This window comes from Phalaenopsis equestris, unplaced genomic scaffold (assembly GCF_001263595.1).
Source record: "Phalaenopsis equestris unplaced genomic scaffold, ASM126359v1 Scaffold000984, whole genome shotgun sequence".
In the NCBI taxonomy this organism is placed as follows: domain Eukaryota; kingdom Viridiplantae; phylum Streptophyta; class Magnoliopsida; order Asparagales; family Orchidaceae; genus Phalaenopsis; species Phalaenopsis equestris.
In genome coordinates, this window is record NW_018165423.1 from 35,936 (window position 1) to 49,778 (window position 13,843).

Consider the following 13,843-nt stretch of genomic DNA (forward strand, 5'->3'; position numbering starts at 1 on the left):
TAAATAGGGGAACTTGTCGGCCAATACATTGGTTTCGCAGACTAAACGGATGTCATAACTTTCTCTAGTTTATTTGAGCGAGCCTCACCCTCAACTCTTGTGTTCATCCTTCGGGATAGAAACAAGATTTGAGGTAAAGCGCTCTTTCATCTAAACTATGAAAATTATGGGGTCAGTTTGACTTCATCTTTTTCAAAACTAAAATTTTTTAAAAAAACGTCTTTCCGAAGCGGGCAACGAGATTTCAATTCCGACGACCGACAACTTCTTAAGGGAAAACCCCACACCAAAAATAGTGCCGACAGGTGACAGGCTAGATTATTAGCAATTTGACTTGAGGTTTTGTACCTTAACACCAGGATTTGGCCAATATAGTAGCATATGCTGTGGGACTCTAGTGGTGAGAGGCTAGACAGTTTTGAAGAGGTAATCAGGATGTTAAGGAATCGAATTTAAGTTAGCCAATATTCTATATGCACTTGGAAGAGAGTAAAAAATATGTATGCTCCTATTTGTCATTGCCTACATTAAATTCTAAGCATTCCATTCATTCAGATTATCTAGGTGGTCGGCTTGAAAGGTAGTTTTTATAATATCAAAATTACATAACGAATTTATCTAGATAGGTTTATCTTTAGACTTATGTTTGTATTTAGGAGTAGTTGATAGAAAAATATCCTTAATCATCATTCTAAACATAAGCCAAATAGTAGTATATTAGAATTAGCCTGAGAGATTCTTACATCGTTTCTCTGTGGGATCGACACTTTGGTCTTAAAAGAAAACCTAATACTACTTGAAATAATACATATACTTGCATAGAACTCTAGTGTATAAAATATGAATCAATTCTAAATTCTATAACATTTCCATTTTGCATTAGCTGCCTATGGAAACTGAGTTAAGATTTTGGTCATGGAATTAAATATCTGCATAATTGCGGGTCAGTTCAAGTATTTGGTGTCATCGTCGGAGATTGAAATTGAAGTAATTATACATGTATGCAAGCGCACATTCAAGGGGGCAACAATTTTTTGCTCCATTGCTGAGATCGATCCCGGGTCATCCGCTTGACAGACGGGCATACTCACCACTTAATTTTCATCAGTTACTCCAAAGATTTGGACTGCTTTTCATGTTGTGGATATCTTTTTTTTGAGAAGAAGAGTTCTTAGAACCGTTTTCCTAAGAGAAAAATGAAACAATATAACAAAATTTATCGGATAATTTTTTAACTTGGTTTTCTACCATATTAAAAGATGAGGAGAAAAAATTATACTGGAAATCATTTTGAAATTTTGGAGATGCAAGGAATTAAATACCAAATAAATTACCTTATTATTTGCTTTAGAAATTTTAAAAAGTAAAATAATAAAGAGAAGATCTTTCTAATTAAAGTTGATTTGAATTTAAACATAATTTTGGAGTGAACTTTATCATGATTTGAGGGATTGAATCAAGCAAACATTTAGTTAACACACACTTAAATATTCCTATCATATTAAATATTAAATGTTGTAATAAATAATAAAATGTTGTAATAAATAATAAATTCAATCATGTAACAATTTGTGATAGAGAATAATGTAATTTAATGTATTAAATTTGCACACAGAACTTCATGTAGGAAATTTTAAAATAAGACTGATTTTTAACAAGCCAAATAAAATGGATAAAAGAAATATTTATAAATTAATTAATTTACGAGTTTATTAATTTCAGGTTATGATATAGATGTTCTAAGACAGATCAAGTCTAACTGACATTTCTGAAGCTTGATTATACTTAACTTGATATATCTAAACTAAGTGTGTTCCTAAAGCACTTGAACAAAATATGAAAGCATCCAATCATATGATTGTTATCATCAAAATCAAATGTTGAGTCATGGGGCTCGTGAGGCTAACAAGCACCATAAAAAAAACTTTCAAATTATGTTTGTCATCATAAAAATGATGAATGTTTTTACTTCATTTGCTTGAAAGCTTAATTTACACTTGAAGATAACAAACATATCATTGAAATATTAATGAATTTATGACACATGATCTAATTTTGATTATTGGAGGCTAGTATATATGAATCATCAATAAGTAGTATTAATGCACTTGAAGTAATTCAAATTAAGCACACAAAAAGGCCAAGATAACACCAAAAAAATAACGTGAAATTTTTGTTTCATTTTGTAATAAATTTAAAAAATGAGAATGGTTAAGCCTCGTATGAACTAAAGTTAGGTGAACATATTACAAAACATAAGCTCTTTTAAAGATTAAAAAATATATATTAAATCATAGATTTGATCGCAATCCGAATTATAATCCTTATTATACATATAATCTTAATTATACCTATAATTATACTCTCAATTGTATAGATGATACATGAAATGCTCTTCTTGATATTATCACTAGAAATATAATCATTATGCAAAATTTTCACATTATTTTAAAAGTCAATTTGACTATTTTCTCAACTATAATCATATATATATAATCAAATTATTATAAATATGATTAGGTATAATTCTAGAAAAAAATCAAACAAATTGTACTTATAATCATCAACCATATTCATAATCATTTAAGGAATTCATGTGGCTTAATGAATATGTTGACTATTATTTCGTAACTTATAATGGCAATGATGTGCTTTAAATTTTATTTTATCTTTATATGACTATAATTACTCTTTGAAATCAAAAGTAATGAAAATTATTTATTTCAACTTGAATGCTTCTTGCACATAAGCTATTGATCTTTTTATCAAAAGTTATAAGATTGCACATGCAATTTTTAATTTTTAGTTTTTAAAATTTAGAACAAAATACAAAATTCTCTTTAACTAAGTTGTTGAGTCCTAACTATTGATTATAGAACTCTAAAAGGAAGTTTTAGGTTTCACTTCATAATAAATTAAAGATCATAGGAGGGTCTTACTACAAGCTATTAACAAAGAAAGGATAATGGAACTTTTAAGGAGATCTCAATAAGTGGGTGAGGCCGATTATGATTGAACCATAAGTTAGCTTGACATAACCACTTTTACATTTTTAAAATTTAATTTCTTGCAAATATTGTCATACTTTCTTTATAGCAAAGTTTGTTTAATGTTGATTCCTAAATACTCACACTAACAATGACATGGAGTTTTCAATGTCTTAATAAAATCTTAAGAAACTTCATTCACTCCCTCTTAGTCATGTTATACTCTTTACAATTAAGCCATATAATGTTTAGTTGCTAACTCTAAGTAATAACATTATAAGTGGGTCCAAATTATTTGCTTTATTATGAGATGATAATCTAAATACAATAGCTTATAGGAGAGACTATCTTAGATAGCATGTGAGCGAATTGGCCTTAATCTGTTCCATTACGATGGTGCTAGCTTGATAGAAATTGAAGAAAAGGCACACATTGAAAAGAAATATGGCTTCAAGTAATAAAAGAGATGGCATAAGCTCACATAATAGATGGTACTAGCTCACAATAAGATAGTGAGGACCAACATGAGAATTTATGGGCCTTGACCCACTAGTTCTGGGTGGTTCTAACCTAGTGAAATCTGATTAAATGATGTCACAAACAAATAGTAAAGATATTGCAAACTTTTAGAGTAGTTGATGAGACTTGATAACACCAGCCAAGTGCCAATGGAATTTAATTAGCTTAGGAAAACTTTTATAGCCATGAAAATATTCAAAATTAACTCTTTCAGATCCAAATGTGAAGCCAATTTGGCTTAAGCTTGTTTAGATTGAAGTTTTGACTATAGGGTGGTTTATGAGCTTTTTGTAAAGCTAGATTGGCTAGATTAAGGTTTCTAAATTATTCTTAGAGGACTTACTAGTCCTACAAGAATGATCATTCAAGGCCTAAAATGAGAAGCCATGAAACTTGCGTGCACAAAACTAACATCCAAGTTAGGAAGCCTCACATTGCTCAAAACTAACATCCTAATAGACTTTATTAATAGAAATTTAATAATTGTGCAAAATTATTTGATATTACATTCTATATAAAATTCACTTAAAATTTTAGTATAATATATACTTCTATAATTTTATTGATTGTGCTGATATTAGCTTTTCTTAAATTGACTTTTTTAATCTTCCAAAAGGAAAAAAAATTGAAAGATTGATCATACATTAAAAAATTAGATGAAGTACATATAAGTACTTAGCAGAAATGTCTTAAATGAAATTTTTTTTCCATTTTCCTAATGTTCACAGGATTTTACTAAGGGACTATTTGTTTAGGTGTAATTGTAGGGTCAAGTGGAGGAAGTGTTGAGGGTTTTTAAAATTTTGTTCTTTAGTTGGATGAAATGACAATGCACAATAAATTGCTTCACCCACACACAATCGGCCTCACCACACAACCAACAGCCCTCTGATTTCACCGCTTGCCCGTCGTCGTCGCCCATCACCTCCCATCGCCATCCTCGCTCGCTGACCGCCACCCATTGATCGCAGCCTCTCGCCTATGGTATATTGTCAATTACTATTGACCCAAGCAGACGTACTTTACATTGATTTTTTCCTCAAACCTAATAAACAAATAAATAATACTACATTTATTCTATTCGAATCGAACAACTTTAAAATATTTGGAATGCACTACATTATTGGGATAATTATATACAGAGCACAAAAATTAACAACCTAGGTAATATTTTGGAGCCACCAAACTGATGGATTTACATGTGTCATGATCAAACTATTGAGAGTTTGATAAAATTGAAAAACATGGGTTGATTTTTACCATGATTTTTTATTTTTGAGTAAGAATTTGAAATTTTGGATGAAAGAGAGTAGTTGATTTGTAAATAGCTAGTTTCAGGTGGTCTGTGTGTTTGCCCCTACTTATATATTTATCCATAGTATTATTACAAAAGAAGCTATGCTAAATTGAGAGTGGATTGAGAGGGAGAAGGTGAAGAAGACAATGCCTTTGGGAAAATATTACTGCGATTACTGCGACAAACAGTTTCAGGACACACCAGCAGCCAGGAAGCGCCACCTCTCCGGCGTCCAGCACCAGCGCAATCGCACCCTCTGGTACGACTCTGTCAAAGGTAACCATTTCGATATAGTGTAAACTCAACTTGTTCTCCCTCTTTTGAAAATCACAATCGGTTGGATTATAATCGGGTAAACTTTTTTTTGGGTTTGGATTTTACCAGAGACACAGTGGGGCTCTCTTCTTCATCACGATGCGATTCTAGATAAGGGAGTCTGCCACCATTTTGTCCGCTTGGTAAGGATCTGAAATTTTCTCCATTGGATTCTAAAACTGAGATTTTGAAGTACGTGGAAACCCTAGTATGTCGAACTGTCATTTGCCGATAGGCAAACAGGCGTAGTGGATTGACCCTGGTTGGTGTTGGCGAATTCTCAGCATTCTGCTTTGTGTTTTGGTTGGAGAATTAGTCAGTGTCATGAGCTTGCATGAATATACCTTCTCTTGCAAAGCATAATTTTCTTAAGTTTAGGTGATCTTCCATGATCATCTAGAGCCCCTTGATTGATTTCTTCATTATTGCCTATCACTTTATTACATTTATACATGCACACAGTCTAATTTTATTCATACTAAACTTTACTTCAGCATGTCACTGCATTTTAAACAGAGAATCATGAAGAGAAATATGCCTATATTCTAATTTTCCTTGTAGATTGATTTCTTGTCGATTACACCTAAAGCAAATTATGAAGATATAATTATGGTCAAACAATATTTTTTTCAACTTAATTCCACCAAACAAAACTCGGCCAAAAGGATAACATCCATATAAGGGAAAAAGAAGAAGAAGAGATGAACAAGAATAAGGCAACTTAGATCCAATGACTCAAGTGGAGAAGATTTGCTACCCTTTAACTCCCATGGTAAGGTTAGATGTGGCTGCCGGAGAAGTTACTAGCCATCCAGACATGCCACATTTTAGGAAATAAAGAGACATTTCATAGTAGCTATGTTGAGCAAATGACTAAAATCAAAATCATCATCATTAAGATCGCCCACAAAACTCTTTACTCATAAAAATGGTAAATCACAACAAACTACTAGATGTTATCTTCACACCAATAATATATTATTGGTATGAACATAACATGCATATTTTTTTTATTTTTTTTTAAAGGTCGATCGCTGATCAACCCCATAGTCTGACCGAAGGGCGGACCCCATTCCAGAAAGATGTGCAATTCAATCCTACGCAGGGATCGAACCCCCGATTCGAGGGACTTACACCAAAGACCGCAACCAATGAGCCAGGCTAAGGCTCGAACACAACACACACACACACACACACACACACACATTATAAAACATGAAAACTACAGCAAGGAAAGTAAACAACCATACCTTGCATTTCATCTCCTTTTAGAGAGAGAGATATATATATCTATGTGTATATATATATATATATATTTGGCAGAAGTGATCGGTCTTCTGAAAGAAAAAGAAAGAAGGAGATTACTCTGCATTTGATATTAGGAACTAGTGGACGTGTCAAATAGTTTGTACGTATTTCTTCCATAGACCTCTTTCGTGTATTAATATCTTTCGATTTAGCCAATGCCACAACACATATGGGCTCTAATATTTGTGAAAAAGATGGATAGATTCAAATCCTTACAACTCTCAAATAATCATGGTTATTGCTACTTTAATAAAGAGATAGACAAATATTATCCCTTGAATTCCGTCATAAAGAAAGAGAAAGGGCCTTATCGGTGCTTTATCGGTGCTTTCACATCTCAAACACTTAAAAAAATAATAACATAGATTGTGTAAGGATATTAGGCTCGTATTTGAGGTCTCATCATTCTTTGATTTAATATAAAAGCTTCACATAAATTCATCCCTTTTAAATCACCCCCAGCTTAACAATGTCTGGAACAAAACAAGTAAGCCTCTTAATAGGGAGGAAAATCAACTTCGCTAAAGCCTGAAAGCCAACAACCTAATATCTTAAACTCAATTTCTAGATTTATAAAATAAAATTTTCAATCAATTAAAACCCTCATTAGTTGTTTATGCATTGAATGCAAATTCCTAATTTATAACAACATTGAATGCCAAATTTCAACAAATTCTTATGTATATATCAACAACTAACTATTGATGCAGATTTTTAATGGATGTTCTATCCTTCATAAATTTCTTCACTAAATAAAAGCATGTTAAACCAAATAAAGCTATGAATAAATGACACCATAAAATTTTAGTAGATATAATTCAAGTGTTTGTAGAAATAACGACAAATCAAAAAATCACGAGTAAACAAATAAATTACACTGCTGAAATTTTTCATATCATAAATAAGTCATAAATCTTGGCAGCCATGCCAATAATTTTTTTTTTAATTAGTAATAAAAAAATGATAACTACTTTTGACATTTTTTTGACATTTTAGATCTAATAGAAATATTCAACGCGATTGACGCCTCTGAGAGATCACTTGTAATTTAAAAAGTAATTAAATGTCATCTCTTAAATAAAAAAATCACAATAATAAAAATCAGTACTTATACTCGCTTATAAATTGGTTACAATATTATCTCGTATAATTTCTTCTTAAATTCATTCACTAATTGTTGCATGCATGTTAGGGTCTTCTCCGTTGACCTCAATCTCACTTAATTGACTATTATGCTGCATCTTAGTTTGAGACATATTAAAATAGAAACCGTTCTCGTGATAATGCCCAACAAAATTGTGCAAATATGCACAAGTAATCACAATGTCTATTTCTATCTTATGAATAGAAATAGTTTGTGGTGGATTAATAATGCACAGAAAATGATAAAAAAATAAGAAATTAAAAATTAATTTTAATGTAAAAGCTGGAGAATTAAGGAAAAAATATAAGGTGACTCGTAAGGAGTATGAGAATAATTTATAATGTTAAAAATTTTACTTTTAATAGTTTTTATAATAGATTAAATATTAAAAAGAGTTAAAGATTTATGTATAAACTGGTCAAATAAAGAGATAAGAAAAATAAAAAATGTAGTTCAACTGTATTAAGGATAAAAATAAAAAAGTATTTTCCTAGATGACAATATTCAACATAAGTATGTGAGATATTTTGATAAACTTTTCAATGAAAATTATGAAAACAATCAATTTTAGTGATCTTAATAGCGTAAATATAAAATACAAATTTTTATATTCAACGCCGCATTAGCAAAACAAATGTTGAGGCTTTAAAGAAAATGAAGTGTACAAAAGTAGTTGAACCTGATAATATTCTAATAGAAGTGTAGAAATACTCAAGCGATTAGAGAATTTCTTGGCTACTTAAATTTTGTAATTTTATTTTATAAAAATGATGTCTAATGAATAGACTAAGAATATATTAGTTTATATATTTAAGACTAAAAGAGTTGGACAAGAGTATGCAAATTATAGAATAATTGAGTTAATGTGTCCTACATTAAAATTATGGGAGAGAGCTATCAAACATTGGTTACGACGTGATACAAATATTTCTTAAAATCAGGTTGGATTCTTCCCGGGCAAATTTACTATAGAAGCTATACATTTATAGAGAGATTTGATGAAAAATATATAGAGAATGGAGGATCTTTATATGATTTTTTGTTGATTTAGAAAAAAATTATGATAAAATTCCAAGAAAAATAATTTTTGGTGTTTTAGAAAAGAAAGATGTTGATATTACTTATATTCAAGCGATTAAAGATATGTCTACTAGAATTGTTACTTGTGTTCAACACAAGGAGGATTGACCAATTATTTCCTATTTCAGTTGGATTAAATCAGGGATCAACTTTATGCCTTTTTCTTTTTTTTGCTTTAGTTATGGATGTTCTTACTGGACATTTATTGACTTTCATTTGAGTATATCTAAAATAAAATACTTGGAATGTAATTTTAGTAAATATTAGATCTAGTGGCGGGATTGTAACAATGGGTGATCAAGTCATTAAAAAGAGTGAACGTTTTTGATACCTTGGGTCTATTGTTCAAATTGATTGTGATATAGATGGGGATATTATTACTAGAATTCATGTTGGAAGGTTGAGGTGGAGGAATGCATCAAGTCTATTGTGTGATAGAAAAGTACCACTTAGACTTAAAGGTAAGTTTTAAAAGATGGTGGTGAGACCTGGAATGTTTTATGGATTAAAATATTGGCTTGTAAAAGAGAAGCATAAAATTAAGTTAAGTTGCTGAGATGAGAATGCTCATGTGGATGAGTTGTTTTACATTTGGAGACAAAAAATGTGAAAAAAATCTATCTGTGAGAGGGTTAGAGTAGCTCCAGTGACATACTAGATTAGAGTGAGTCGTCTTAGATTGTTTGGTTACTTTAAACGTGGATCATCTGATGGCCCAATTAGGAGAGTAAATGTTGTAGATTTGATTTATGCTAAGAAAGGTAGAGATAGACCTAACGATACTTGGGCAAGTTGTATAAAAAATAATCTTAATTTATTAGAATTAAATGAAAATATGATACTGAATAGGACACAGTGGAGAAAAAGGATTCATGTGGTTGATCCTACTTAGTGGGATAAAGGCTCGTTGATGTTGTTGTTGCTGCTTTTTCTATTGAAAATTTTGACTGCTGAATTTGAGACCAATCTACTTCCAATGAAGGAGGCCATTATATTGTTGTTTTGATTCCCTTTCGAATGCTAGGCTGAATATATGAATTAAAAGTATCATCGAGTTATAATATTCATATATGAGAGGAGGATCAGTTTTTTTGCTAGTTTCAGAAATATGATGGCATGAAAATAATGCTGTTTTGACAGCTTCATGTATATAGCAGCATTTACATTAAAAATTGTGATATTATGATCCAGATACATTCATTATACATTCATTCACGAGTATTTAAGATGGGTGTTCATCTAATAAGATGTAATACAGTTTTAATTTAGCTGATAGTATTCTTAATCTCTCTATTGTATCCATGGCACTCTTGTATTAAACGCAAATATGAAATCAATTTTATCTTTTTTTATTTTTTCAGCTTACACTACATTTTGAAACAACAAAGATAACGGCAACTTGAATCTGAGCATACTAAATTTATGCGGGAAGACTAAGTTGAACCATAAGAAACATCAATCTGCTCGTTCTTTTTGTATTCACTAAAACTCATGTGTCATGATGTGTGGGGATATGAAGTCCTGTCACCTAACTTATTAACTCAAATTATTGCGGCCACAATAGCTTAAGTAAATGAAAGTGAAAAATAATTGAAAGATTATAGAAGGAAACTTTCTTTCTAATTAAGAAAGACATTTGGAAAATCTAGTAATATCCGAAGTAATATTATTATAACTGCTACACATTTAGTAAAGCTTAAAAAAATATTTAATAAATTGCTTCCACACGTTATGAAGCTAATATAAACTTTAATTTCTTTGAACTGAAGGCGAACTTTCACAGCACATCCATACAATATCAAATGTATAGTGCAGAGAGCATCATTTATAATAAGAACAAGTAAGTTAGCAACAGAAATTGACCCAGAGAAGCATAAATATAACAATGAATGAAAACTCCCTCTCTGAGGCACTGCTTATCTGAATAGCTAAGCTGTAATATAATTTCAGTAATCCAAGGTTCTCATCATTATAGACATAAGCTACAAAAGAAGTAATCTTTAAAAAGGGTGATAAGATTCTGCCGTATTTACATAATCCAAATTCTATCGATAGAAAAAATCACAATACTACACAAAATCTTCCATTTCCTCTGCCACACAAAAAATCCGAAGCACTTGTTGTCAGCAAACTCAAAAAAATCCATTGCCAGTAAAGAAACATAGAAAAAACTTCATTCAGAAAGGTGTGAAGAGGGAGAAGGAATGGTACCTTGGAGGAACGTAAGAGACAGATTTGGGTAGGATAAAGCTGGGATTCAGAGGTAGGTGGTGCTCGCCAGTGAATGTGAACTGGAAGGAGATGGATGAGGTTTTATTACAAGAGGAAAAGGGGGTTTTTAGTGGGACTGATGACTCTCATGTCACTGAATCACTACAGCATACCACCAACTGTGAGATACTACTTTGGCATGTTGCGGATACCACGACTTTCAGTAGATTTGCAATCCATGAATCAATTGATATGAAGTAGAGCCTATCTTTTTTCGCAAAATGCTTCTATGAGAAAATACAATGTTGCTCAAAGAAGCAATGATGAATTCAGACGAGATCATGTGTCTTGCCATCACAGAACAAAAACGAGAAAAAAGAGGAACTGCTAACCTTATTATAATGACGAAATATTGCACAGCAAGATGAACAACCCTGGTGAAGATATCTTGTTGGCCTGCTCCTATAAATAGGGTTTTCTTGAAAATTAAAATAGGGTTTCCGGGTAGAGTGCAACGAGGCTAGCGACACCAGGCACCACAGGAGACTTTTTCCCTCTTTACTTGAATGCTTTAAATCCGCTGATTCACTGGATTTAGTAAATCCGAGATTTACACCGAAATGGAGCCAAATCTGAATTTAAAGGCATGTTGGATTTAACTTCTTTTTTTTTTGTTTGGTTGGATTTACTGTAAATCTGAGGATAAATCTTATTAAAATGCGTCTACCAACCAACCCCTTAGTATGATTGTAAAATCTATAATAATTTTAAAATAAATACAAGAATGATAGTTTATCCCTTTTACAAACAATGGACACTAATCCGGACATGTTTACCAACGAGCACTTGTGATATGCTCCCAGGTTCCCAATTTCTTGGTCATATATTCAAGCTCTAGCATCACCCTCTTTTAAGGTAATTGTATGGCAAATTTTTTGTTTCCCTTTCTGCATGGAGTTCATGCGCTATAACTTATCATTATTTAAAATTTATATGATAGATTTGTATCCCCTGAAAAATAAATTCCTTGCATTTCAGAAATTACCTTATGCATTCTTAGGTTTCTTTAAATCCTTAATTTATCACTAGAGTTTATTGTGAAATCAGGGTATTGCTTCTCATGTAATCGCCACTTTATATGCGAGAGTTATATTACAAAGTCTAGCAGCTAGCTTGAATTAGTGTATGTTCAAGTAGTAACATCAGGATTTTAACATGCTCAAACATGTAGGCCAAATTTAAAAAAAAATGAAAAGGTTTTTTTGTCCTTGTTGGAAAAATAAGGTAAACTATTCTCCTTTATTATATTGTTTTAAAACTATTTTAATAAGTAAAGATCAAAGTGTAGAAAGTTTAATACAAATAACCTAAATGTGAAAAACATATTTAAAAGCAAATATGATTGATTTGGTTGTATTTACTGTGCATTGAGTTTGTGAATAAAATGAATCATAAAGTAACATAAAAATTTTTCAGGCCCAATACAAAATATTAACTGAGCATTGAATCCTTTAGATTGAGTTTTCACCAATCCCAAACAATTCAAATGAGGACATGTATCTTGCAGAGCATCTCTATCTTCGTTTACAACTTGTGGCTCGCAATCTTTGTTTTATTTGATTGAATCATATTTTTTTCTTTGGCACTGTTTACAAAGTAAGCTCTAAGCCTTCTTTTTTTGTTCAAATTAATTTTCTTACCCAGTTTTGCTTATTAGATCATGACTTGAGGATTTCCGTCATGGGATGGGCTGTGCACTAACGTTGTTTTTCTGCATGTGTTATAAAGAATGACGCCTTTTAGTTATTTCCTACATATAGGGGTGCCTTGTTTATGGGTTTTATTACTAGATACCTATTGGTGCATAGTTTAGATTCATCACGTATCTTGATTGAAGTATTTTCATTGTTATAGGGAAGCTGCAAATATGGGGATACATGCAAATACTATCATCCTACTCAAAATGTGACAAATGCAACTCAGGTTGCGACAGGTATGTATTTATAGAAACCCTTTGTTTTGCTTGATTACACAAAGTTTTTTTGCTACTCAAATAAAGCAAGCTTATCCATGCCATTTGAATCTCAGTTTTCATTGAACACTTTTCAAAGCTAACAATCATTTTGATTTTAGTAGATAATAAATTGTTCTTAGTCTTTTCAAGAATTTCATCGTATTTGTTTGATATCTCTATCTATTTATATAATATTCGTAAATTCACAAATGATAGTTATGTGACTTCTATGATTTAGTAAGCACATCTATTGATTAGATTATGTCTAGCTGAATAGCCTGACTATCTGCATAAGGGTTAATATTAAAAAAATAATGGAGGCATTGGAAGGGAATAGATATGAAGAGTGAGAGATGCACCGTGCTTCACCTAAAAGTTCAATTGAAGCAGTAGAGCTCAAAAATTGCTAGCACACATTTTAATTATATGATATATTAAAAAAAAATGTAACATTCCCTTTATCTGAAATATTTTTATCTACAATCATGATTTGATTTTATTTAATGCTTCATCATTCATGACCATTGATATTAAATTTCTTAATGATGGTTCAATTTTAACAGAAAAAGGGTGTACCCAATTCTTGAAACTCCCACAAATATGTAGTGTAAATAGGGATTCGCTTTAGACCTTAAATGTTTTGCTTGTGATGAGACATTGGAAGAGTGAAACTCCATTGAAGGTGGCTCTGCACAAGTATAGAATGATGGAAACTATGCTTGCAAAGGAGTTTAGTAGAATTTTTGTTGGCGTGATACTGTAATATTTCAAGATGTTGACCAATACTTGGCACAGAGGAAAGCGAAGACTACGATGGAACTAGTCGTCATAGCAGCACAACTAATCATCCAGTAGTGTGTTCGAGTAATTGCCCTCATTTGGAGCCCGAACTAAGAATGAGTTGTTAAACAGATAAATTAATTGGATGAACTTCATATTGTTGACCTCATTTTTAGTGAGGTTTAGTC

At 31.5% G+C, this 13,843-nt stretch overlaps 1 protein-coding gene across 1 annotated transcript in view; it reads left to right on the forward strand.

The window, feature by feature from the left end:
* Window positions 1–4,886: 4,886 nt before the first annotated feature.
* LOC110032616 (zinc finger CCCH domain-containing protein 3) overlaps window positions 4,887–13,843 on the forward strand; it is a 20,072-nt gene continuing 11,115 nt past the window's right edge. The window contains exons 1-3 of the mRNA XM_020736289.1: window positions 4,887–5,079; window positions 5,188–5,261; window positions 12,776–12,854. Of these exons, the coding sequence (XP_020591948.1) occupies window positions 4,950–5,079; window positions 5,188–5,261; window positions 12,776–12,854 (283 nt within the window). The 5' untranslated portion in view covers window positions 4,887–4,949. The remainder of the gene's footprint in view (window positions 5,080–5,187; window positions 5,262–12,775; window positions 12,855–13,843) is intronic.